Source organism: Magallana gigas, chromosome 6, assembly GCF_963853765.1.
Source record: "Magallana gigas chromosome 6, xbMagGiga1.1, whole genome shotgun sequence".
In the NCBI taxonomy this organism is placed as follows: Eukaryota; Metazoa; Mollusca; class Bivalvia; order Ostreida; family Ostreidae; genus Magallana; species Magallana gigas.
In genome coordinates this window covers 42178478-42205998 of record NC_088858.1, presented here as the reverse complement: position 1 = coordinate 42205998, position 27521 = coordinate 42178478, and the positions used below count along the sequence as shown (strand labels likewise).

Here is a 27521-nt window from a genome sequence, read left to right as displayed (position 1 = left end):
TTCAGTTTGTGATCTGATTGTACGAGGAGTGGTTTAATTTTGAATCAGTGGATGAACTCTGTTTACGAATAACTTAAGTACAAGCACTGTCAGGAGACTGTGGTTCGGTCAGGCTTTTTGTAAAAAAACAAGAGGCCCATGGGCCACAAATCGCTCACCTGAACAATAGTCCTTGTATCATTTTATTTCGAAAGGGTTTATTATGAAGTGCACTCTAAATAAATTTTGTAAAACTCATATATTTTAAGATTTTGCCATATATTAAACAATACATAAAAAGAAGAAACAATTTTATCTTTGACATGTTTTTATTCATAGTTATTTTACACATCAAATGAGACTGAATTTTAAGCTCTAAAATACCCATTTGCAGTAAAAGAAAATCCCATTCACTGAAAAAATTGAAAAATATTCGTTAAATAATTAAAATATGATATTGGCATCTGTTTTGTATTTCAATCATTAAAAGCTTCTTTATCGGTTCATCAAATAAAAATATTGCATGTGTGATGAGGACATTAGGCATGTTAGATTTTGCATTCTCATCGATCATCTGTCTTATAGACTAAACTCAAAAAACATGGAAAGTCTATATAGTTGATAAAGTCTATCAATGATTCCTACTTTTTTTTCCATAACCATTTTTATCTTTTGTTCCTTTATCTTTCCTAACTGAGTGTTTGTGAATCAAAACTTCGTAAAAACTAAGTTCCACACCTTTTTGAAGTTGTTTGAATTTATGATCTTTGATCCCGATCACTTGGATCCCTATATGTGAGTAATTGATGTCGGGATCGAAATTCCAAAATAAAAAACTAGTCGATAAACATACACATGTAAACTATGATAAAATTATCATGAAATTTTTTTTTTAATACTTCTCTAATAAAAAATGATTTAAACAATTTAGAATCTGCACTATCTTAGAATGATTGCATAGTAATCTCACAAACTGTAGCATTGAATACTTAAAAAGAAGAGTTTAAAAACATTTTCCCATTATATAAGTCTATGTTAAACTTTGAGCCGTACGTAGTATAAGTCCGGGGATCACGGTTTTTACAATTTACAATCTACACTATCTTAGGGTACTTGTATAATAATCTCACTAATTTTAGCACTGTAGTCCTTGAGAATACATTTTTAAAAACATTTTCCCCCATATATTTCAATGTTAAATTTGTTTTTTTAATCAACTTTGAACCCCTCTTTTGACACTAGTATTAACCCGGGGATCGCATTTTTTACAATTTAGAATCTTCACTATATATACAAGCTTTGGTGTAAATATTGGCATATCAGGTGCTGTGGTTCTTAAGAAGAAGATTTTTTAAGACACCCACCCAATTTTCGCAGTTTCGTAATAATCTCCCTTTTAAAAAGGGTTGTGCCCTTTATTTTTACAATTTAGAATCCCCTTTCCATAAGGATGCTTTGTACCAAGTTTGGTTAAATTTGGCTAAGTGGTTCTAGAGAAGAAGTCAAAAATGTGAAAAGTTTACAGACGGACGGACGGACGACGGACAACAGGTGATCAGATAAGCTCACTTTAACCTTCGGTTCAGGTGAGCTAAAAAGTGTATAATCCAGTATTAATGGTCAAAAGCACATATTTAAGTTACCTGCACTCAATGTTAGATGAAATTTTTTGAAATATGACGGAAATAGACAAAGAACCAAACACCATGTTCACAGAGACATTTATAATTGAACAAAGCTAAACTCAAACATTTTATCTAATCTCTAATAGGTTTATAAATATTAGTTACATGTATTTTGAAGATGGGTATTTGAATGCAACTTACTTCTTGTTACGTTACTCCTTCATATACAATATAACGATTAGATAAAAATACATGATAGTTGCAATGTTGAGTTATGATTCACACATCGAAAAATTTATTTAAAATTAAGTTATGTTTGATTTCTTGTTGATTTGAATTTGTTTTCATACAATATGAAGCAGCTGTAAGCAACAGATGTACCACAAAAAATGCGTTTATAATTGATTTACAAAACTGGATTTAAAAAATGACATCTATGTACCAAAAGCATAAAAGCATTTAGTGTCTTTGATGTTTATTTGTTTTGAGTGAATCCACAATAAATGCATTTTATGATTAAATTTAAATGACGTGTAGAAGGAAATTCCTCCAGAGTCGCACGCGTTACTAAAAAGAAATTCGGTGTTTTCCGAACTCCAATTTCAGAATCAAAGTAAATGATAATAAATTGTTAGTGAACGCGGCCAAAAAAGCTCTCTGCAGGTGTACTGGAAACAATGGGTTCTCGCAACATAAACGTCCGAAAATGTGCTGTTTTATTTTGATCCCACTTTTCAACTCGTGAGATGTCAATTTGTATATCTGTGTCATCTTTGACCTTTGAAGACTTCAAAGATGAGTGACGAATTTTCAGAAACACACCAGTTGTAAGAATAACAATTCCTGCTAAAGCTCCTCCAATAGCTGCTCCAAGAATCGTCAGGTTTAACACAGTCTGAAAGAACGCAATTATAAAATGATTTTCATATCCATATTTCGTTTTATCAAGCACATTTTTGCAAATTCAATTAAGTAATTTTATATGATGAAAGGCAATTTTATTATGAAGAAACTACCTCCTTTTTGTCAATAGGCTCAAACGAATCAGTAATGATGTTAGACGAATCTTCAGAAAAAAGATTAAATCTACACTGAGCAATGAAACCATCATTATCAGTTGCAGTAAGTACTATCGACCGAGTACAACAGTCCCCTCTGTAACACAATTAACAAAAAGAAATTATAAATTATATTTCTTCTTTTTTAATGAATTTAATGATTAAATGCGAAAAAATATAACATACTGTAGTGTAACGTCCAAAGGACCGTATGAACTCCAAAGTGGACTATATGTCAAATTCACAGAAGAACTTGACACATCTAAACTCGCAATTCCCACTCCAAAGTAATTTACTCGAGCACTTCCTTGCCAGATGACATCATAACAGTTGCTGTCATTCCCCCTATGATTTTGACAAGTATCGCCCAATGACGTCAAGTTGCAAGTAGGTCGCATAGCGGATGACACCTTCAATATAAATCTTTCTGTTTTGGAAAAAATATCATTTTTTGGATTTAAAAATGACTTTGCAAGAAAAAGAATTATATTTATAAATTTACTGTAAGCTTTTTGGTCAACTTTTGTAGTACAATCTGTGTCTCCTCGTCTTTGAGTGATGTTGTTACAGTTCTGAAACACAATAAACCCATAAGAGAGGTCGATGCATCAATTTATTTAATTTCCCTACATTTACTGTTGTGATCATGATCTGGAAACATTTAGGTATATTTACACGATTGTTAATGGATGAGTTCCCCGGATGAACACTTGTTTATTTTCGGACTCTCCTGGTGGAATGTGGAGCTGTATAGATCGATTTTCAACGATATAACCTTTGTCGTCGGAAACATCGAGAGACAACGACTTATTATTTCCTCCGTGGTTTGTAATGGTATATTCAAGTTGTTCTAAGTTTGAAAGTGACAAATCACCTGTAATATGAAAATGAAGTAAACATTTGTCAGTCTGAGATTCACCAAAGCAGGGAATAAATTATGTTTGCCCTACTTAGACAAACACTCATGATATCAAACCTTTTGACTTTTACTGGTTCAATTTAGTAAATTTTAAACTATAATCAAAGAATAAAATCAATAATAATAAAAAAAGCCAATCATATAAAGCACGTGCAGTAAAATATCAATATTATGTTTTGACGTTTCGGCACTGGTGAATGATTAAATCAGTTTTTTTTTTATTTTATCTGTGCTATCAATGAGAAGACATGTCAGTTACAAAATGTTGAAAATTTCACAACGTTTTATTTTGTAATTTCAAAATTATTCTATTTATTATGGTAAACAGTTAAAAGGTTTGTATTCAAACAAGTGCATTTAAGATATCAGTTGTAGTGGCCGAGTGGTTAAGGCGATGGACTAGAAATCCATTGGGGTCTCCCCGCGCAGGTTCGAATCCTGCCGACAACGTTATTTTAGCACGAAGTGTTAAAATGCTCCATCTATTTTTAATGTCTAATACCCATTTGTAGACATTTTACAATGAATGTAGATGGTCCCGAATTGGTTTTTAGCCTGCTGTTTATTGATTTGAAAAAAGTTAAAGATATATATTAAGGAACAAATTAATTACAAACTTATTTGAATAAATTACCCTTCAGTCAGGAGGATTAGCCTTATCTCGGCTTCCTCTCTCCAAGAATAAATTTTACAATTCAACATTGGAAAAAATAAATTGCTTGCAATTTACAATTTGCAATTTACAATTTGCAATTACATGCTACATACATTTCCCTTGTGGTTGACTGCCTGCAGGGGGTTATTTTAAAATCAACTCCCAGGAAATGATTAATATTTCCCTTGAATATACTTCAAAGCCAATTATTACAGAGGAATTTCTATAAAAGACATAAAATGTTTAACAGTATTTAGTTGACACGTCCCCTACCTATCGCCCCGTTTACCATGAATCTCTTCCATATTGGGCACATGGGTACATTTTACGAATAAACCAAATTGTGGAGATAAAATAACCCACAGAACGACCCATCGCGATGAAACATTGCATCAGAGGACATGTTAAAGCGTTTATATCAAAGAATGAAATTTACCAATAAATGGTTTCATTGTAAGTGTAACATCGACTGGATTAATCGTGTGTTTACTGGTACGAATAAATTGTTGACTTGCCGAGTCTTGTCCGTGTATTTGAACTCCAGCTATCTAAAATACGAAACTCTATAATATTATATATAAAATTTGCTATTATACATTTGACCGTTATCAAAAACACTAATTCTAACAAAAGTATTGTATAAATTTGATCTCCAAATTACCTGTTTATAAAATTTGGTTTTTGCAAAATACTGCAAGTTCGGGGTAACGCTTAGGAGATTTGCAACAATTGTAGTAACGACATTTCCTTTGTCATCCACGAGAACAATTGAAGATATTGAAGAATTTGCTGGGATATTCTCGAGTAGAACAACAATGGCGTATTCCTTGTCTACAATATAATGTGGTTACTAACAATCATGGTTACATACCTGAAGAAATATGTACATCTACAGGTGGGTGCAATTATTAACAGAACTGACCTAATACCGGATTACAACTTATGGGATAAAAGAAGCCTTCAGATGAAATCTCCCGTAAATATGAGGAAATGTCAAAGGAACTACTGGCTGTTACGTTAATTGTCAGTGGGTTGGATCCAATATATTCCAGAGTCCATTGGCCCTTTGGAGGGGACTTTATAAAAAAAATTGCATTTTAAAAAACATCAAACAGAATACATTTTGGGAATAGATAATTATAGCATTAATATGAATGTTTACACAAAAACTCATTTTCGATGATCAACAACAGACCTTGATTGAAAGTATGGTCAGGAAGTCCGAATTTTGCACGATTATATCCTGTGACCCCAAGTCAACCAGCGAACCTGTCATATTTACAAAAAGTAGTATGTAGTAACAAAAAATTTCTTTAAGATATTAAAATGCCAGGTAAGTTAATTGTCTAAAACTTCTTTTATACAAGCAAATTTTAAAATATTGTTTTTAACTTACATGCATGGTAAAGCTTTGTGGAAAATACAATACTAGAGATATTTAGCAACGAACTAGTGGTGTACGTATAAATATAGTTCATACCGTTTGGGTGTCTTAAAAGAATTCCACTCGAGTTCGATGTTCCATTTATTTCAATTCGTAAAAAATCTATTGAATTATCCACCTCAATATTTGTTAATTGATCTGTGATTGTAGAAGTCCATTTAATGATAGACATCGAGGATGGCTGGTTATTCTTTTTGGGTAAAAGCCATAATGTTATTAGACCTTATTAAACATTATAAAACATTCTTTTTGATAATCAGAAATTATAAATTGATCGTTAATTTGTTGCTATTATTTTCTTAAATACATTTATCACATTCTTAAGATCCTTCAATGATAATTATAAAAATGAAAATGCCAGATTGTTTGTTCATTGTTCTTTATATTTTCCAGATTATTTAAGATTAACATATTACCTGATATATTGCTTGAGAGGAATTGCTTTGGATGATGGATAATTCATTCTAAAAATTCAATTTAAGATTATAAAATATAATATCGTTTGGTAATTTTTCACACCCAAAATATAATCTAAAATAATTTAAAATCATTTTCATTAAATAAGACCTTTATATATTTTATAGTATAATACCCTTTACTTCCAGTAAATAAAGTTAAATGTTTAACATGAATAAACTTGAATAATACTCATTGATTTTTTGCACATATCTTTATTTCATGCATAAATTCTTTTATTGAAGCACGCATTGGAATCTCTTTTTTATGTTATTTTCACTAATTACAGTTCTGATATTTTCCCTATTAGTGTTCAAATAATGCATATGGTGTTTAATATGTACTGAAAGCTATGTAAAACATGTAAGTATGTTTTATATAAGGAATAAGGAATCATTCTTTGAGTATTATGAGGTGATAATTTTAGTCAGGGCGTGATCAAATCCAATAAAGCCCGAAGGGCTTTATGATAGATTTGATCACGCCCCGACCGAAATTATCACCTCATAATATTCAAAGAATGATTCCTTATTACTTATATTTATATAATTTTAGGCCATCGTACGATTAAATCTTTAAATATAAATAAGCAAACCCCGCTGGCGCCTCAATTTGGCGTCATTTGTATTATGGGTTATATAGAACAAAATCGATACGTAGTGTTATCACAGACAGAGACACTGGATAATGTAAATATAATATAATCATGTCGCCCACATAAGCAACAATTGCCATAAAAAAATCAGAGTTATGGAGTCAATATATAAAATATCTGGACAATGTAGTTGAACATATTCTGTTTTAAAAAGTTCAAATCCCCCCCCCCCTGAATATTCGTATTTCATGTGTATTATTAAGCCCCGTTTGTAACAGGGTACTTTTAAAGTCATATCACATATTGAGCAATTGAGCAATACAGTTTTCGAGAAGATCTTGAACAACTGTTATAAGATATAAACCTTTAAATCAAACGTTAAGTCACTTATGAGGCCAAGAAATTGTCCAGGGCCCCAGTCTAAAAATTTTTAAAGAACTATCAATTTGTCAAAGGGCAGGCATATAAGTAAAACCGTATATTAAAACTTTTGAGGTTTTTTTTTATGAATTTAAAATGTTTTCCCTTGTAAAATTGTCACGAAAGGGCTACACTATACTCCTGAAGATTTTGACGAATTTGATTCTACACTATCTAAGATTGCTTTGACTAAAGTTATAGCTTCTCTAAGAAAATGGTTTTTTAGAAGAAAATTTGTTAAGATTTTATTCTATACATTTTTATGTAAAAATTGGACCCCCATTGAAGCTACATACTATCCCCGAAGATCGTGATTTTAACAAAATTTTATCTACAATACAACAGAATGCTTCCACACAAATTTCAACTTTCTGTGGCCGATCAGTTTCTGAGAAGAAGATTTTGATGGATTTTATTCTATATATTCCTATATAAAATTTGGAACCCAATTGTGGTCCAACACTGACTGTCCCCAGGGATATGAACTGAACAAACTTGAATATACATAACTGAGGATACTTCCACATAAGTTTCAACTTTTCTGGTCAAATGGTATCTGAAAAGAAGATTTTCTGTAAATATTACTTTGTAAAAATTAGACCCATAACTGTGGCCCCATTCTACCCAAAGGATCATAAATGGAACAAAGATGAAACTACACTACCTGAGGGCGCTTCCACACAAGAAGTCAAAAATGTAAGAAATTGACAGACAGACGGACGGACGGACAGACAGACAGACACACGGATTCCTGACAAAAAGTGAGTAGAAAAGTGCACTTGAGCTTTTAGCTCAGTTGACCTAAAAAGGAGAGATATCGATATATTTAGAACATCAGATTACCATTAAGTCTTCTTCGACTTTATCAGCAAGTTCTTGAGATGATGAAAATCTTTCCACATCCCCACCCGTGGCTTGGGCTATACTATCATAGACGCTGGACTGGCGTTTGTATCTATCTAAGTATTTAAAATAAACGTTGATTAGATAGGCCATATGACATGTATTTGCTAATTAATTTTTAAAATATAGTTCTCTAATAATTTTAAAACTTCAATTCAATTGTTCCTGGAATTATATTGTTTATTTTGATTATCTTTATCAGTTGATAAAATATATTAGGAATTTTACAAAATAAAAGGATGACATACAAGTGTCACGTTTTCGACGTCCTGCACACTCGTTCACCACACGAAATTTTGGGGTTAAATTTTTTCTTTGCATTATCTCGGTGACTTCCGTCTGTCTTAATTCATCCTTAGCAGGTGCGTCCGTATAAAGGAATATGCTTGAGTTGTGATTAGAGAGTGTTGCACCTATAGTGACAGAATTCGAATGATTTCTTAAAAATTTCAAATAATCAGTGGATTTGGCAAATCCAAAAAATTATAAATCGGTAGTACAATCTTGTTCTTAAAACGTGTTTAATATATACTAGGGTTTAATTTCTGAAATTGTTGATACTTTTAATAAGTTCAGAGGTTTTTACTTTGAAACGTTTTAAAATATATACAGAGGTACAGTTTTATTAATTTATGTTACCTGTTATTAGTCCGGAGAGACTGTATTCAGGACAATCATCACCACCGGAAACAGTTAGGCCGTTTATCCAACTTATCATCTCATCTGCGTCGTTAGTGACTCGGTTTTCTTCAAGATCGACTGAAGGCATAGAAATTGATCTCATAAATTTTGCGTTTTACCACAGTTCTGCCAGATATTTCCTAATGTACAAAATTTTGTTTATGTAAATTTGGACCCCCATCTTAAATCGATCATGGTCCCGTTTTAACCAAAATGGGTTATGACGGAAATATAAACTAAATAAACTATTTTCACAATCAAAAGACTCCGGGATTTTATAAACCTCAAATATCAAAGAAATTCACTAAAATACTATGTTTGGGATTCCTTAAGATTTTGAAAGTTTATGTCACATGTAGGTTCTATTTAATGGGACGATCCTCAGTTTTATACAATTTTTCTTGATAAATTATTTCTTCTTTATTTGCATTAGAACCTGTTGTTAATGACCAAAAATTCAGGGTGCAGTACCAGGCTAATTTTAGAGTTAGAATAATTTTGAATTTTTCTTTTAATAGCATGCAAAACGCAATTGAACGCTTATGAATAAAGTCAGTGTAAATTTTCAGTTGAAACTATCTATCCACATACCAAAAAAAATAATAATATAACATGAGAATATAATTTTGATTTTTACGAAGTGGAATTCTTCACATTAAAGAGATACGGAAAAAAAACCATGTTTACGTAAAAAGAAAACGTTATATTCAATGAACATTCAAAAAGCAAACCTGGGTCACTAAATGTTACGAGGATATATTTTTCAGGTATGCGCTCCGATTGTCTAATTTGTTCTACAAAAGTTGTCGCCCCTTGTATAACACTGGCTATGTTGTCACTCATCGATCCCGTTACATCGATTACAAACGTAATTGAATAGTCCATTATTTCTTTTTTAGATTTTATTTGAAAGACCTCTTTTGTAAGGTAAATTCCAAGGTGGCTGAATAGACCATCATCTAAAATAGGAAAGTATTCAAAGATCTTTCATATACTCATCTTATCATTCATCAAAAGGAAACCTTTTGAAATTAAACAATGCCAATTTGTTTTTATTCTTTTGAAATTCTTTTAGATATATGTTATCTATTTTACATCCCAATGAATTTTGATACTTTCCTATATCGGCTAATTAAATGATGCAATAAAATTATAAACCTTATGATAAACTCACTACAAAAGCTTTGTTGACATAGTTAAGAATTGAAAGCTCTGTAACTTGCTTGTAACTCAGCAAATGACACTCATGATCAAATTTTGTTTGCCTATTAAAAACGCCTTACTAAAGCATTGTAAACACTAAAATCGGAAAAAATAATTTTTTGACCAAAATCGTGACCATGCCCCTTTAATAAACATGATCACTCAATAGTTTATTGTTGTTTTTTTTTTACCACGATGTAAAATAATGTTGTTGTAGTTGAATAGAAAAAGCCTTATTATGCGAAGTTTAAGGTTGAAATGGAAATTGATCCGCTGGGATTAGTTTTACAAGCTATCAAACAAAAGATCTTAATAAAACGCATGATCAGTATTAAGTTAGTGAAACAATAATTACATTTTTTTAAATTTCTCGTTAATGTATCTTTTTTCTTGAAAGTTAAGGACATTAAAAACCCCATTTCTTACTTTCGTCAGAAAGGAAGTAGATTGTAGCCAGTTTAGCAGCTTCGAAAGCCTCGTTGTGCAGATAAAAATGAGGAGCATTTGCCGATGATGACCTTCCTTTATAAATCCCACCTGTCGCTGATTTTAGTCTGCTAGTGTCGTCTTGGGAGCCGTGGCTACATTTGCCTATGCCCTGATTATTGCTGAGAGGCTTGGGTACATCTTGTTCAGACTTGTATCCACTGGTTAATTTAGTGGTTATAGTATTGTTCTTACAAAGACCACTAAAAGTAAAGGATCAAATTAAACCAAAGTGTCAACCAACCAAACTTATCGAGAGAAACAATGCAAACAAGTACCTTGAGTCGAAAAAATTTGCATAATTATATCTTTCGAGATTATGAAACCTTCATTCAACTCCAATGAAATTCCTCAGTAATTTTAATCGCTACGCTTCGCGTTTCTCTTGAGAGTTTCACTTAGCGTTTCCCACGTATTATGTTGATGTACGTAGCAATCATGTGTATATGATTATTCTAACATCGTGTGGCCTTCAAATGAATTAACAGTTAACAGAAAATTCAAAACCTCAATTTTGTAAATTTGTTTCGAAAATAAGAGGTGAAATATATCTAATTCTATGTTACCCTATTAAGGATCTTGCTAAACTGCGTAGCAAAGATGTTGTAATTATAGCTTAAAGGGACATAGTCACGATTTTAGTTAAATTTTGTTTTTCTGATTTTATTATTTGCAATGCTTTAGGAATGCATTTCTAATGATCAAATGAAATTAGGGTGTCAGTCGTTGAGTTTAAAGGAAGAAACAGGGCCAACAATTCTTCGTCATGTAAACAAGGCTCGTGACCTGTTTTTGGTTACATGGGTTAAATATACCAGTAAAAAATCTGTTTAAAGCTTGTTTGTCTATCTTATTATTCATTTAAAGCATAAATAAACAGTTCCTAACGATTTACACATTTATTTTAGTTCTAAAACTGGAATTTTCACTTCAACATTCGAATTGTAAACAAACGCTTTGTTTACATAGCGAAGAATTGTAAGCTCTGTAACTTGCTTATAACTCATCAAATGGCACTCTAATTTTGGTTGCCTATTAAAAAGGTCTTATTGAAGCATTGTAAACAATAAAATCGAAAATATAATTTTTGACCAAAAATCGTGACCATGCACCTTTAAAGGAAGCTGGATAGTCGACTCATTAAACATCTGATCTTCCGAAATCTATAAGGTACGGTGTTTAGCTATATACTATTATTTAAAAAAAACCAATAATCCATATATTTTATTTTATACTTTCGTTTTGAGAATTTTCCTACATTTTTAAATAGAGCTCATCTTCTAAAAGAGATAAATACAGTCTTAAAAATGCTATGATCATCAAACCCTCTTGAATTACGATTCAAAGAAAAGACATTTTTTGTTATTTACATAATCGTGTCTAAATATGTCTCATTCCACAACCTCGCAATTAATTTTACTACAAAAACAAAACATTTAAAACCAATTTAAACCACATTCTATTACACGTTAAGACTGCATGTTACTGGTTTATAACAGATCTAATTCTCCACTAAGTTTTAGGTTCTATTTTAATTATTGCAATCACACAAATTAAAGCTTGGTCAATTTAGATAAGAACAGAATCGTGTTCTTAACAGGAATAATTCCAACAACATATTGCGTGTCTTATTTAAAGTTCTAGAAATTATACGTTTTGAAACTAAATGATTTTTCGTAATTAATGTTTTACTCAAGTCATACACATTCTAAACTTGTTATGTGTGATTTTCGTACAGAATTAATATGTTTATACAACATTTGCTTTAAGCTGTAAAATATCTATTATATTATATATCTATATTGATTTTCTAAATTCCGATAAAATGATCGGTCACCGTGCTTTGGTTTTGCAAGCACAAATCAATATTGAAATAGTAGATACTGCCACTCCAATGATATACACTTCCGGGTCTTTAAATGTACCTTATTTGAAATGTAAATAAATTGAATATATATATTTTTTAAAATTACGAACCTTGTCAAGTCTGTCGGACAATCAGAGCATGGTTCATCGGACAAATTACTGATAGAAACAGGAAGTGTTGCAGAGATACCTAAAATTGAGAAAGTGTATTGGATTTCATTTTTGTAACTAGAAATAGTAAAACATAGTGGAAAAATCTTTTATTGTACCTAAATAAATCCAACAATACTGTCTTTGTTTCTTCTTTAATATTATCAAACAAAACTCGAAACGGTGACCAAATGAAACCTATGTCATACTTCGACCAAGCAAAATAGATTTAGGTTTGACTGATTTTGTTAATTCATTTTGTGTTTAAAGACTACTTGATAAAAAAGGCTTAAATTAATATGCTGTAATCAATTTTTAAATGAGGATTGGGTGAATATCAATGTAGAACTTTGAATTGTCATAGCCATATTTTATTAAATCCATTTACAAATGTTCTAAAATATCTATTTAAAAACTACAATGCTTGCTAGTTTAGGACGAATAAACAGAAAAAACATTTAAGTGTAAAAAGGTAAGACAAATCATCATACCTGTTCTAAATAAATCTTTTGAAAACATATATATATACTTAAAATAGTGATAGGTTGGCAGATCAACTAAAATATAAAAATTCATATAATTATAACATTTCATATACCTCATTTTCTCGTTATAAACATACCAAACTCTTTAATGATAGTGTCTCCGTGTAGTTCTACCCAGTTAGTGTTGCTGTAGAACTGCTGGAGAGTGTACAGACACTGTCCTACTCTTTCTCGAAGTATGTCGATATCTGGCCTGGACTGTGCCAAGTCAATCAAACTCTTCCGTAAAGATCGTACATAATTGTGAGCTGAAAATGAATAAATATAATTATATAAATATTTCATGAAAACAATGGAAGATATTTAAATTCGTAAATTTTGAATTCTTGGTATTCAAAACTTTTAAATTTCTAATCTAATTGCAACCATTCAATAAATTTAAGTGCAAAAAGGTCAAATAAAATTTAAGCAGCTTCTTACATATTTTTTTAATGTAATTTCTCTATTCAATCTAATCATCATGCATAATTTGATGAAATAATTTTGCTTTATTCGAAGTACTAGAAACAAATGACAATCGGTATGAATTTGTACTTCAGGTGCAAAAAGGTCAAATTAAATGCGCTGTAACTCAGTGATATGAAAGCTGAACCACCCTTTCTTTGTATTCTTTAAGTATCTTTGGTCTACAGATTTCAAAGATATACTTCTCAAGAAATTCTTGATACAACGGCATTGAGGAGTGAGATACCTTTATTTACACAATGCTATAGTTATATTGGTATTTACTTTATAAATCGTGCATAGTTATTTCGGTGTTACATTCTTTATTTTCACTTTAAATTAGAAACAAAGACACAGTAAACACCTGGTTAATAGGGACATCCTCATATATTCTTAGTAATGTCATGATTACTGAAGTAATATGGACTGGTGACCAATTGTGTGCAACTTCTAGATTTTTAAAATAATTGCTGCTTCAATTGCAACACTTAATCCAACAGCACAATACACGTATAATGAATAGAGTGGCAAGCGTGCTGGTTATTTAACGATCAAACTTATTTTACTTCCCTGTTGATTAGAAACAAGTAAAGCCATACCGAGATACATGTAGTTCAAAAGCGTTAAAGAGTTTTCATATTTGGAATGAATGACAGAATCACAAAAGACCTTTTACTTGTTTGTAAAGGGAGATGTTTGTCGATTGAACTTCAGTCATTTCCAAAGTTAAATTTTTAAATTGAGGAGAACAAAATGCTCAACTTTACAGTTTCAAAGAAAAGGGTGCAAACTCAGTTTGATTGAAACAGTTTTTATAAGTACTGGAATGAATAAACTACACAAACTTAGGTTTTACCTGTAAGTATTTGTTCGCCGTTGACATGGTAATGAGCGAAACTGGCCAATTCCTTCTGAACTATATTCTGGTGATCCGTTATTTTTAATATGTTTTGGTAAAAGATGGACTGATAATATCCGTCTGAAATGGTTTTTTATATTGGAAGTTTATTTGTTGTTTCTTGTAAGATATTTGTTCCCAAAAAGTTGTTGGACAAATAAAACAACAAAACATTTACCTTACAAAAAAATATTTTTAAACATTAGCATCTATTACAAAATCGACAAGCTGATATGTTCTCTCGATCATGACTTTGAATTATGTTTTCACGAATCAAGTTTTTAGGGAAAGGAGTCATACAATATCACATTTTGAAAAGAAATTCGCATTGCAAAATATTCACATTTTAAGTTTTCTGTTAAAAATGCTATTTTTCATGTATTTAATGGTATACATTTTTTTTAAAATCAGGACATATATGAACAAAATAAAATAACAGAAAGTCATGTCTGCTTACCATTTCCAAAAAACTCACTCAGTACCTCGCTCACAGGTTTACCAGTCCCATTGACAAAACTATGTCTCAACAGAAATTGATGCGTTGAAAGATAAATCCCATAAACGTTGATGGTGTTATGGGACTTGGTCAACCTTTCTTGTGGAATATTTTGTGGAGGAAAAGCAGACACTGAGGAGCGTTCAACAAGTGAAACTAAAAACATCAAGTACCCAATGAAGCAGTCGGGGTGCTTCATGATGAGTAAACTTACCTACTGATTAAACTATTACTTGTGTGTATATTTACAGACTTTAACCGGGAAGTCCCGTATTATATTCTCTCACCCAAAATAAATCAATGTCTTTTAAATGCACGAATTTACATTCACGCATTCTAATTTTTTTCTTTTCAAACAATTATTTCCTACGCTACAAGGTTATAAACTGAAAAGAATTCGAAAGACAGTATTCAATTGCTATATAGCGTTAATGATCACCTCAAACTTTAGGTTTGCAAGTAGATGCTATTGTTGAACAAGAGACGAATAGAAGTGACACGAGAAATATTCTTTTTTATGGACCTTGAGTATTGTATCTTAATTGCTACATAAAGGTTCCTTCTGTATTAATGAATTTTGAGTCTCCATGGCTCGTTGATAGTGAAGACGAGATATTTTTGTGTTATATGACGAAATCTCGGAAGGCTAATTCGAGATTCGTAATATGAAATTCGAAAATTAATAAATGCAATTATGAATATGAATTGTATGAACAGTATGATAGTGACATCAAACTTTACTTAATAAAGATTATCCGTTAATACCCTTACCTTCTACTAAATGTTTAACTAAACACCAGTTCCTGTGATTTTTTTTCGGGTAAAAAATGATGTGTCAAAGAGGAAGTCTTGATTTTTCCCTCTTAAATGAATTTGTTCTTAAAACTTGTCAAAAAGTTACAGAAACAATTACTTCGAACATAGAGTATAGTGTATTTTTATGTGTGTGTATTTCTTTTGCAAATTAGAGTGGAGCTAATTTTTCTGTGTGAAGAACTCTTTTTATGGAAAGCCGCCCAAGAAACTTAGTAAATGGTTCTATCCCAAATTGAAGACGCAAACCCAACAGCAATCTAATTAAAAATTGCGTCATGGCACATCCAAAGTAAATAGCAAATACGGAAACACACACAAACTAGCTCCTAACTAACCAGCGGTTCTATGGCCATATTATCACAATTTACATCCCTCTTATCATGGAGGTGCTTTAAAGCAAAACTGATAACAATTGACCTTGTAATTTTAAAGAATCTAAAAATGTAAAATTGTTACGGAACGACGCAGAGCGCACGACACCGGATGAAAACCATTCGCATTAGGACACCTGAGTGACTCAGGTGACCTAAAACTTGTATTACAATTGGTGTTGTAGTTTTGAAAAAGGGGGGCAAAACGGTTAACGGACGTCGATCGACCACGTCAAAAAATCAGGTGACCTATACAAGTCTTAAGCTTTGTTTTCAAAGCATGAAATTTGAATTTTGGTTCTCCCTAATATATGGACAAATGACAATAAGTTTTTTCATTAGAAATGCCAATGAAGACATTCTTAAATAGAAATACTAGTATCAAATTGACCTCAGGTCCCTTTAAAAGTATGACGTGTTACAAAGTAAACATTTTGTTGATTTGTTGTCAATGACGATTATCTAGCATTTTATTACAATATGGCGCTTCGGTTAGCTCTTGTTTACAAATGTCCATAAAACAGAAGGCTATTTTTTGTCGTCATCAATTTTTAGTTATAACCTAGAAATAACAAAACAATAATAACGATACAGCCTCTAATTTCTAGAGCTTATTTATTGTACATGTATTTCATTACTTGGAGCCTATAGCATTAACTACATTTTGTAATATCATTTTTTTTTATTGAAGTCCAAGTACTTGAAGTCAATCGTTAAATCAAATTTAGAAAACATAAAACAAAGAGAGGTAGTAATTTTTCTGAGAGTCACATAAAATCAATTTTCTTTTCCGTCTTTAATGCGACTTTGCTGTTGTCAACCAAAGAATCCTCTCATTTTAGCCGGTGGTCCCTTATGTTCGCATGGTGCAGAGGGAGGGGCTGTTGGTTTAGGGGCTGGTATACGCGGCCGTTGTGGGATAGAAGGTATCCGTTTGGGTTTTGGAAAACTAACCTTTGGATTCCAACCTATACAGATGTAAATAACTTGTATTTCCAAAATTGTCATGAAAGTTGTTTAAATTTTACAATAAGGTTAATATTTTCGATGTTGAGCAATTCAAAGTTAAAGATAAATGTGCAATTATTCATTTATCGATACGAATAGTATTATCCCTATAAAATATAGAAATTATCTGACTTGTGATCAAAAAATTCATCTTACCATCCATTATTTTCCTGAATTTTTTGTCCACACAAAGTGTTTATCAAATCACTACCTCAAACAACTGTCTGCTTTAACTGTAAAGGAAAAACATGGTGAATCGCTATAAAAGGTTTGGAATAACCCTTGATGATAAGCTATATTTATTGGCTGTACTTTCGTTTTGTGAGGTGCAATTTGAAATAAATACATTACAGATCTATTCGTAAAACACATCACTATAATTGATGTTGTTTATTTCATTGATTAATCTGATTTTTTTTCAAAATCATACATTAATATGCACAGCATGCGACAGTTAAAAATTGGCAATACCGGTGTTATATAGTGCCTTTTCCCCCTAGCCATCTTCCCCCCGGAAAAATGGCTATATAGCAGTTCTTCCCCCACGAAAAGCTGACTATATAGTGGGTTTTCCTCCTTTTTATAGCCAGATTACCCCGACAGAAAGCCTACTACATGTATATGGGTATAGTCCACTAATGCATTTTCCATAGGCGGTAATGTTAACGTTAGGGTTCATAGCTCCGGCTCTTATTTTCGTTCAGCAACGAGGGACCTCTTGAATGAAAGCTCATCAAATTGTCTCTTTCCTCCTAAAATTTCGTGGTTTGAAGTCAGATTCGTTTTCCGGCAAAATGCGTCTGTATTGAAAAACTCTGAAAATGAAAGTAAAAGTAGGGAATTTCTCAGTATTGGAAAGGGTGTACATCAAACAATTTCAATCCTTTTCTTCAAATGATAATTCAATTTTGACACTTGTTTTTAAAATTGAAAATCCTCTTTTCTGACATGTGTCAAGCATTCTGATTTAAAATGTCCCAATAAATGTATATACCCTCTGCAAGTATAGGGACTATTTTGCTTAAAGGCACTACTTTGTTGTCCTACCGATTCTAAAAATAGTTAGAGGGATATACCCATATAGTAGATTTCTCCCCTTTTTTACACTCATGTTAATGGCGGACCATTCGTGGCAATAATTTGCAATAATTGACATGATATTAATTTCTCATAATACAACACCGATATTTGGGGCCACAACATCGCTTGCAAAATTAATTTGGATTACCTCGCTTTATCCTTATTATAAACTTGGGAAATTTCTTGTGACAAGAATTGAGTTTAGCAATTTTTAGTTAAGACAAGTCAACATAATTGAATTTCGCAACTATCATACTAGATACCTAAATGACTACCTTATTTTAAAAATATTCTGTTTAAAATGTAAACCGGTGTTGAAATTTTTCCCACCCATGATTTTTTAATCATTTACGTAGAATCGTTCTCAAGCTGTGTGGTGTCAAACGACCGTTTCGCAATCATGAGTACGGTTTTACTTTGTAACACAAATACTTTTCATTTGCTAGACGGTGACCCAAATCATATGAAGAGCGCAATAATTTGCTTATCATTAAAGACTTCTTTAGATTTTCTCGACCTTTATTTCACCAACGGACATCGCATTGAACGATCAAGGATTTTCTGTGGGGTGTATAGACCTATATGTTGTAAGTGTCATATAAGTACGCATGATGAGCTCCCGATGGTAATATTTCCATAAGATCAAATCGCCCGCTTTTAGAATGATTGCATTTCGAATTACGGAACGGAGACATTGAAAACCACCAACACACGGACAGTGACACAGTTCCATATCGAATTCCTACAAATTCGTTCTATTCACCTAAACACCGTTTTACCTAGATGAAATAATTAAGAAAATTAATAATAAAGTTATTAGCCTGTGTAAAATTAAAATTCATTCCAACATTTTCGTGCATGTTTATCCTACCTGATATGTACCTAAAACCATATTCATAATGGGAAAAATATATATAATAAATTCTTTAAATAACATAAAGTTACAAAGTTTTTTTTTAACTGAAGGATAGGATAACTTCCTTTCTATTCTAGGATAAACATGCCATATTTATTAAATATCATGGTTTTAAAATTGATGTTATTATTATATACAGTGTACGTGATTGTGAACTCAAGAAAGATAATCTACATTATTTTTAAATGTTTACTCTAAGTTTTAAATCCCCCTTTATCTTGGACAGAGCATCAGTAACTATTTCTAAATTTTTCTACGCCAGAAAACTCATCGGATATCAATACATAATAAAAAAAACAAAGAACGATTGCAAAAAAAAAAAATTCATAAATATGCAAGATGTATTATTTTACTTATGATTAAAGTCACAGATTTACACTCATAGTAAAGTTTAACAATTTCTGCCAGTTGTTCACATGAGGGTTCCATCTTGATAAGTGTGATGACATTATGACGTCATAATTACCTGATGGTTTAGCAGAATGTCCCGAACTTTTCTCAAATAAAATTAATACTTATACACTAGATGTTTACCAAAAAATATTATAATTGCTTTTAATCTAATAAAGTTATTGATGATTAAAAGTGTAACATATGTTTTGGGACACCCTGTATTACACGTGTTATACTTTTTATTGAAAATGAAGGCGGGATTAAGAGTGCTAAATGGCTGTGATCATTTGAAGACTATATAAATTTCATTTGAAAGGAGAGCTTTCAAATTGAATACATAAAAGCAAAATATTTGATAATATTCAAATTTTTAAGTTAAAATATTTGCAACTTTTCTTGACAAAATAATAGTTGATGCTTAACAAATGTAACTCTTATTGTACATATAGATATGATAGGTAACCTGTTGATCATCCAGCGTCTTAAAAAGGAATCTGTAATCAATTTCATAGAATCTATAGCATCAACTACATTTCTTCTGTCAAATATTGTTTTAATTAAAATCAAAGTAACAGAAGTCAATTGCAATTTATTAAATTAAAATTAGATTACAAGATGTAAATGACGAAAAACAAAGCGCTTTTAATTGTTAGAGTTAGATTTAGTCACACATTTTGACGTATATTCTTCTCTGTTCTTGAAATGCGACATTGCTTGTGTCAGCATAAGAATACTCTTGGTTTTGGCAATGATCGCTTGTCACCGCATGGTTCCGCAGGAGGGGGTGGTGGAGGCGGGGCTGGTTCCTGCGGGCGTTGCGGGGGAGGGGGCCCCTGTGGGGGTCTTGGAACATTTACTTTTGTAACCCAACCTACATCGATGCAAATGAAAACGTAAGTTAAATATAACTTATTACGATTTCCAAACCTGTCCTTCATACATTAGGTTAAATTTTTCGACGAAAATATTTTCGACATAAAGAAATATAAAATGAAAACATGTGCAACACAAGACACAACATTTTTATCTATCAGAATAATTTTACTGATTTCAAAGTGTTCTGACAAATCGATAAAACAATGCATCTTACCGTCCATTGTTTTTTCTGAACTATTTGTCCGCACAAAGTTAAGATCTTAGTCAAAACACTACCTCAAATAACTCTGTGCTTTATCTTTTTAGGAAAAACGATGTCGAATGGATGACTAAAACGTATCGGAAAATCCAACTCTGATAAGTCATATGTACTGATTGTACTTTCGCTTTGTAAAACGAAATTTTCACGAATAGCGGTTTGTTGGTATATGATAGTTTGATTAGGTAAAAACTGTCAGAGATGTAAATGTATGAATCTGTGCGTCTTTATTTCATTATATGATGTACAATAAAATTTCAATGGCAACCCAAATCATGAAAAATTGTAATTTTGTATTTTCCTATAAAATGGACCGACGTGGCAAGTATTTTTAAAATTCTGATATCTTTTGCTTTAATATTGGTACACCTAATGTTTAAAAGATCATGTATTCACATGTATTAGCATAAAATGTTTCAATTATTAACCTCACTCTTCCTATCATTACAGCCATAAAATCTTTCGAAGACATAATTTGGCTACTTTTATTCGTTATGTATCGCTTGAAAACATACACACCGGTCTTTTTCATCTTTTATACAAATGTTTTATCTTCCATTCTAAGTGTTTAACAGATACCCAATAGTACAGTTATATGTTGTAAGAGAATACCGGTGTTATACATTTGTGGATTTCTCAGTATTTTCTTTTCGTAGATCTTTTTATCATTTCAGAATCTTGAGTTGAACTTCAAACAGCCATTTTTAATACAGGGTACACTCTCACAACATCATACAAATATTTTCTCTGTCAGACAGCGATCCCAATCATTCTAGGAGTAACTGTCATGAAAAACATTTCTACATATTCTTGATATCTCTTTGTCTGTCAGACTTTGCAATAAAGGGTCTCGATTTTTATAGAGGGTATCGACCTGAATTGTAAGAGCCGTGTGATCGCAAGAACTCCCAGTGGATATATTTCCAAAGGATCTTAACGTCCACTCATGGAAGTCAGTGACACTTTTTAAATTGAAATTCCGACAAACTCTGTCACTTTGCTAAATCAATGTTTTAACTTAGCACAGTAAAAATACGTGTTTAATTAAGGGATTAGTATATCTAGTATATATTGAATGTGATGACAATCTGAACAAGAATATGTACTTCTATGCATTTTCTGTATTTTGAAAATACATGTAGCCCTTTCGTCTTTCTTGGACAGAAAATATCTGGAACTTTTCACTATTTTCCTACGCCAGAAAAACCTTGGATTTCAATACAAAACTAGACATCATTGGAATAGTGAAAAGCATTTTTCAGAATGCTTGCTTTTACCTTAACATAAGACTTAAAAATTATCCAGTTATCCAGTTTGCATGCACTTAAATTCAAAATCATAATAAACCTCTTAACCATCCGTTTTAGTTTCATCTGAGTAATCTGGATGGGATATTATTGGTCCTTTTTTCGATTTTAAAAATGTAAGCCATGATCTTCACATTTGACCTAGAAATAATAAGGTTCAAGGTCATAACAAACCTTTTATCTTAAACCTTTGTTTGTGTGAAATATGCGCCATATAGGGCTTAAAGGAGAGACTATATTTGATTTGGAAATCTTTATTTAATATAGTTTTATATGACCTTGACCTAGAAGCATTGTTTAAGGTCACTGCACACCTTTTACCGTAAGGCACTCTGTAGGTTAATTATAAACTATACTGGACCTAGGGGAGAGAATGTATGATCCGGACAAAGAGTTTGCTTCGACTTTAAGCACTTGATTCCAAGTCACAGTACACTATTCACCGAAAGGTATTCTGGGGGTTAAGTGTGAGTCTAATTGGGTCAAGGAAAGAGAAAATATGCCCTAGACAAGTTATCTCTGATGGACAGACGGATGGAGAGACTGATCACTATAGGGTATCCGCAGACTGACGCCCTAGTGAAAGAAAAAAGACAGAAAACTGCAATTTAAATCATTGGATCAATTTTTTAGTACTTTTGGTAAATTACTTAAAATGTCAATGAATTCGAATGTGTATATTTCTAGGCGGACAAATTGATCTGAAATAGTTTGATCACGATTCGGTTTATAAGTAGCTACATGAACAGGATCAGATTTCTTGAGATATGAGCTAAAAAGTAATAAATTGATAACCATGCTAGGGCAATGCTCTGATCGACATAAATATACATCGTCTGAATATATGAACATTACACACTGATATAAACTAAGAATAGTCATTAATTAAATCTAATAGTTGTTTGCGTAGCAAAAATATCTGACTGAAGTCAGTCATCATATTATAGCCCCTCCTTTTCGAGGACATATTTATTGTATTTTATTAAATAGAGACTACTGCATTAACTACGTTTCTTATATCAAATATTGTTTTAAAATCCAAGTACATGTATTAAAAGGCGATTGCTTATTCAATCAAAGAATACAAATTGTAAATGTCAAGCAATTTGTTTATTTTGTCAAAAAGTTATATCCTGTAAATTAAAATTCTTTTTGTACATTAATGCGGTATTGCTATGTTAAAAATAGAATACTCTTGGTTTTTGACTGTGATCTTCAGTCACCATGAGGTGTCGTTAGAGGAGGTTGTGGAGGCAGGGGTGGTTCGTGGGGGCGTGGAGCCTCCCGTGGGGGTCTTGAAAGATTAACTTTGTCAAACCAACCTTAATCGGTGCAAATCAAAATATTGGTCAATAGTAGCTTACTATTATTTCTAAAAAGAATTGTCTTGCATACATAAGGGGTTGAATCTGTCGACGATGATGGAACATATGTACGACATCGAGAAATATTAAACCAAACGTGTGCAACAACAGAAGCCACATTATGATCCACTATATCAATTGCACATATCTTATAAATGTCCAACTGATCGTAAAAAATGCACCTTACCATCCATTGCTTTCTTATAGTACTTGTCCGCACACAATATTGAGATGAGCAAAACTCTCTGCTTTATACAATGTAAAAAAATCATTAAAACATTTTGAAATATTCAACTACGATAAGGTATAGTATCAGCCAAAGTAGATTACGCTATTGCCTAAGATCTAACAAATACAATTGTAAAGACTTTTCATTGCAAGAGAAGTTAATCAGAAACAAACTTCAACAACTCGGATGGGAAAAAATGAGACTGTCGAAAAACAATTTTCAACGAGGCGGGTAACTTTGACTAATAAAGAGAAAACTCAGTAAAGCTGACATTAGTTCATAAAAGAATGCATTACCATAATTATCATTTTTAAATGTTTTCTAATTGCTACTCAAGGCACCTGACGTATCTTATTTTCCTCAAAAATTTATACCCTCTACCTAATATACAAGGTACACATATGGCATTCAGAAGTTGAGTTCTATTCATTTTTTGATATTCACTATTCCAATAGCGAATAGAATTTTGTGGTCGGTTCACAATTCAAATTACCGTAAACATGCTTTTAAAAACGTAAACGTCACAATTCCATATCATCTTCCTTTTTGATCGCAAGAAACTATGAGTTGGTAAACTTTATTACTTGTTGAACAGACCTGGACATTGACATAAGCTAGACTGGCAAAAAGGTACGAGAACCATCATATTCTGTTGCATTGAGAACAGTATTTAAGGGACTGGCTAACATTCTGTATCCCATACTTGGGCCTTCATATTTGATGAGGATTGGGCCCTGGGAACGTCCAGTCGACCCGCTAAAGGAGTTAGATTTACACGACCAATTTACAGGCTAAGCTAGCCTACTGAAAATAGGAAATTTCCTATAATACAGTTAAAATGGGAATATCTTTCAAGGGGCTGCCTCACACGCTGTTTCCCATATTTGGCCCTTCATATTTGGTGAGGATGGGGCCCCAGGAACGTCCAGTCGACCCTAAAAAAGAATGAGCCTTACAAGACCATTAACAGACGTAGCTAGCCTGGTAAAAATAGGAAATTTCGTATAATACTGTTAATGGTCATGTGAACCCGATTCCCTCTAAGGGTCAACTGGACATTACCGGGGCCAAATCCCTACCAAACATAGGATCAGGATGATTTTCAGCCCCTTAATAGACATTCCCTTAAAACTGTATTATACAAAATTTCCTATATTCGCCAGGCTAGCTTAGCCTGTTAATTGTCATGTAAACCTAATTCCTTTTGAGGGTCGATTCCGGGGCCCCCTTCCCGTCGAATATGAACGCCCAAATTTTGGGGTACAGGGTGTTAGCCAGCCCCTTAATAGATAGTCCCATTATAACTGCATTATACAAAATTCCCTATGATGAATGTAATAATTATTACATAGTGGTAGTAAAATCTTTAATTCTTCTCCAATTTGATTTTCTTTAAATATTGACAAATAACTCTTTAAATGGGCTTTACATGGTTGTTTTAATGAAATTATTAGAAATTAACAGACACACATAAAATATTTACAATATTAATTATTCTTGTCTTCGGGACAAATAACACATATCTACTCTATTCATTTGTCTTTAGATGTAGAAGGAGAGAAATACTAAGAGAGGTGGGCGCGCCGCGCGTCTTGTTCATCCATGTTACGACTAAACAAAAAAGTTCTGCATGTATTAAGTTTATAATGTTTTCAAGAATTACTTCATAGTGTACCAGTAGAGCAGATATCTCAATTGCAATTAACTATTATCAAAACGTATTTAGGTATATTACAGGTATAGTCAATTCAAGCATATCTTTTACAGCTTACGCCATAGCATAACATACAATCTAAATCCAATACTATAGCATACATATCTCATAGCATACATTTACAGTTGATTCGTATGATTCATCATAGCATACCATACCTTAGCATAGCATACAACATAATATCTTCTTGGTTTTATTCTTTTACGAGATTGAATTTATTATAATGAAAATTATTTTCTATCATTTTTATTCAATATTTCTGAGCATTCACTGAAATAAATTTTTCATTTCTTTTTAAAATCAGTTCTATTAAATTTATGTTTCTTACAGATCTTATAGCATTGCATATAATATCATAGCATGTTATTAAAATTGCATATCGTATCAAAACGTATGCATTAAATTACTGTAGAATTTTACTAAACAATGTCTATTCGGATCTGCACTGTTCCCGGTGTAGACACGCATTTGTAACAATGAGAGAGAGAGAGAGAGAGAGAGAGAGAGAGAGAGAGAGAGAGAGAGAGAGAGAGAGAGACCTAGTTTCCCTGACAGAGTTAAATTATAAAATGTCGCGATAGCATCTTAATGTATCAATAACTGTTTCAAATATAAATGCCAACTGTTTACTTGGAAATTGTTGTAACGCAATTGCAAAAGAAGTAACCTTGAGATCGAAGATATTCATGAATGACTTTAATCATAGATGATTTCGATAACGGATAACCGCTAAAACCAGATAAATTAAAGATTTTATAGCTGATAAAATTATTTTGACATTAGACTGATGTGTTTCTGCAGGTGTACAAGATGAAGTGTCAACTTCGGAAATGCGTGATGAAGCATTTACTATAATCCTGGAATAATTTTCAAATAATTATTCTTTGCAAAGTCAGCTCTCGCGCCTATCCCACAAATGGCAACAATTATATATGCCATCATGAGACAACAGTTTATCTGGAGAACCTGAGCACTGGAAAACTTAACTTTGCGTAAACGAACATTCTGATGATGATAAACATCAATTAATCAGCAGTATTATACCTTGCAGATGCAGGTCAAAATATTCCACCATTTTTTATTCAAACGTGACAAGTTAAAATCTTTTACAAGGTGGTTTCCGTTGAAATTCCCTCCCACAGAACTAATGTCAATTCCTTGAGATATTTTGCGTTTATATCATATTAAAAGCATAGCGCAACGGCGTCATATTTTTGGAGTGAAGGCTTTCTCATCCTGAATTTTTTCTCCATTCTGTTCAATGACTCTCTAGGTACGAAGCATCGGTAGAAGGCGGGATGCGGGTGGGGGGGGGGGGGGGGGGGGGCTGGACCTGCATCCCCCCCCCCCTCGGCACTTTTTCCCACAGCAAACTTTTTTTTAATTCACACATAAATGAAAAATCGCATTATCATGGAGACCCCTTATTTAGGAGTATGTAAAAATTGAAATGAAAATATGGAAATTAAGAGAGAAATTGAAGGTATACGTGTAGGTATACTACGTAACTCCCTACCCGGATTAGGATTTTCATGAGTTCGGGAAGCTGGTTTTTTTTTTCTTTTTGCTGCATGTCAAGATTTTTTTTTATGAGTCTTTCAAAAACGATGCTACGTGCCAGCTCTTTTTACAAATTAATTTTGAAATATACATATATACAGCACGGTTAAAAGTGATCATAAATAGTAGCATTGATATCTAAATTAATAATCGTTTTAAAAAGGCTTTGGAAATTGCGAAAAAATCATGTGAATTATTATGTTTTATTAGAATCAGGAAATAAAAAATTATACCTGAGACGAACTTACAAATCAACTTATCTTTGAGTGTAGACTTTCCGCTCTTTATTATTTTAAAGATTATTTAAATTAGGTCGCAAGGCAGTCACAAGTATTTTTGTTTCACGCTTAAAATTAGCTAGCATTATATTGCCCTTTTTGGCATATAATTATTCTAATACATAAAATGCTAGTTGTAAACATGATTATATCAGCAATATATAAATTCATGGTATTAATCAGACTGTTCAATCTTTACTCAGTTATTTGTTGTCAAATCTTTAGTTCTAAGCACAATGATTGTTAAAGGTTAAGAAGGTGATTCTTGTATTGTTATAAAAGACCACCTATAAAGTGTGCATAAATCGCAAAAAACTACATTTTTAACTCGTCCAGATACAGCTACCAGTTTCTCTATGCTTTTGTTTTAACTGAAGGTTTTCCAATATCATCCGGATCAATGCTTATTATAATTAAAAATATCACGTTATTATTTTCATAAAAATTTATTTTTTCCCTTGCATAACATCGATCTATTCAGGTACGTAACCCTACTAATCTCCGTGGTTAGATGCGATTAATGTTTT

The 27521-nt window shown here is 32.2% G+C and overlaps 1 protein-coding gene, 1 long non-coding RNA gene and 1 other non-coding gene across 3 annotated transcripts; 1 reads left to right on the top strand and 2 right to left on the bottom strand.

Moving 5' to 3' along the window:
- Positions 1-995: 995 nt before the first annotated feature.
- On the bottom strand, positions 996-15084 carry LOC105338508 (von Willebrand factor A domain-containing protein 7). The gene is made up of 20 exons (XM_066087666.1): positions 14785-15084; positions 14286-14408; positions 13063-13233; positions 12402-12480; positions 10365-10627; positions 9467-9694; positions 8694-8813; positions 8303-8467; positions 7995-8110; positions 6097-6144; positions 5717-5870; positions 5432-5505; positions 5159-5312; positions 4898-5067; positions 4673-4784; positions 3338-3536; positions 3165-3234; positions 2849-3072; positions 2621-2759; positions 996-2499 (listed from the first exon to the last, which is right to left on the bottom strand). Exons 1-20 carry the CDS (start codon positions 15020-15022, stop codon positions 2236-2238), a joined length of 3111 nt encoding a protein of 1036 aa, XP_065943738.1. The 5' UTR covers positions 15023-15084; the 3' UTR covers positions 996-2235.
- Trnas-aga (transfer RNA serine (anticodon AGA)) lies at positions 3950-4031 on the top strand. Its single transcript has one exon. It is a non-coding gene; the product is annotated as a tRNA-Ser (tRNA).
- A 1509-nt stretch (positions 15085-16593) lies between the features above and the next one.
- On the bottom strand, positions 16594-20677 carry LOC109620028 (uncharacterized). Its single transcript, XR_010714822.1, has 4 exons — positions 20498-20677; positions 17490-20278; positions 17175-17251; positions 16594-16978 (listed from the first exon to the last, which is right to left on the bottom strand). It is a non-coding gene; the product is annotated as an uncharacterized lncRNA (long non-coding RNA).
- Between the last annotated feature and the right edge of the window lie 6844 nt (positions 20678-27521).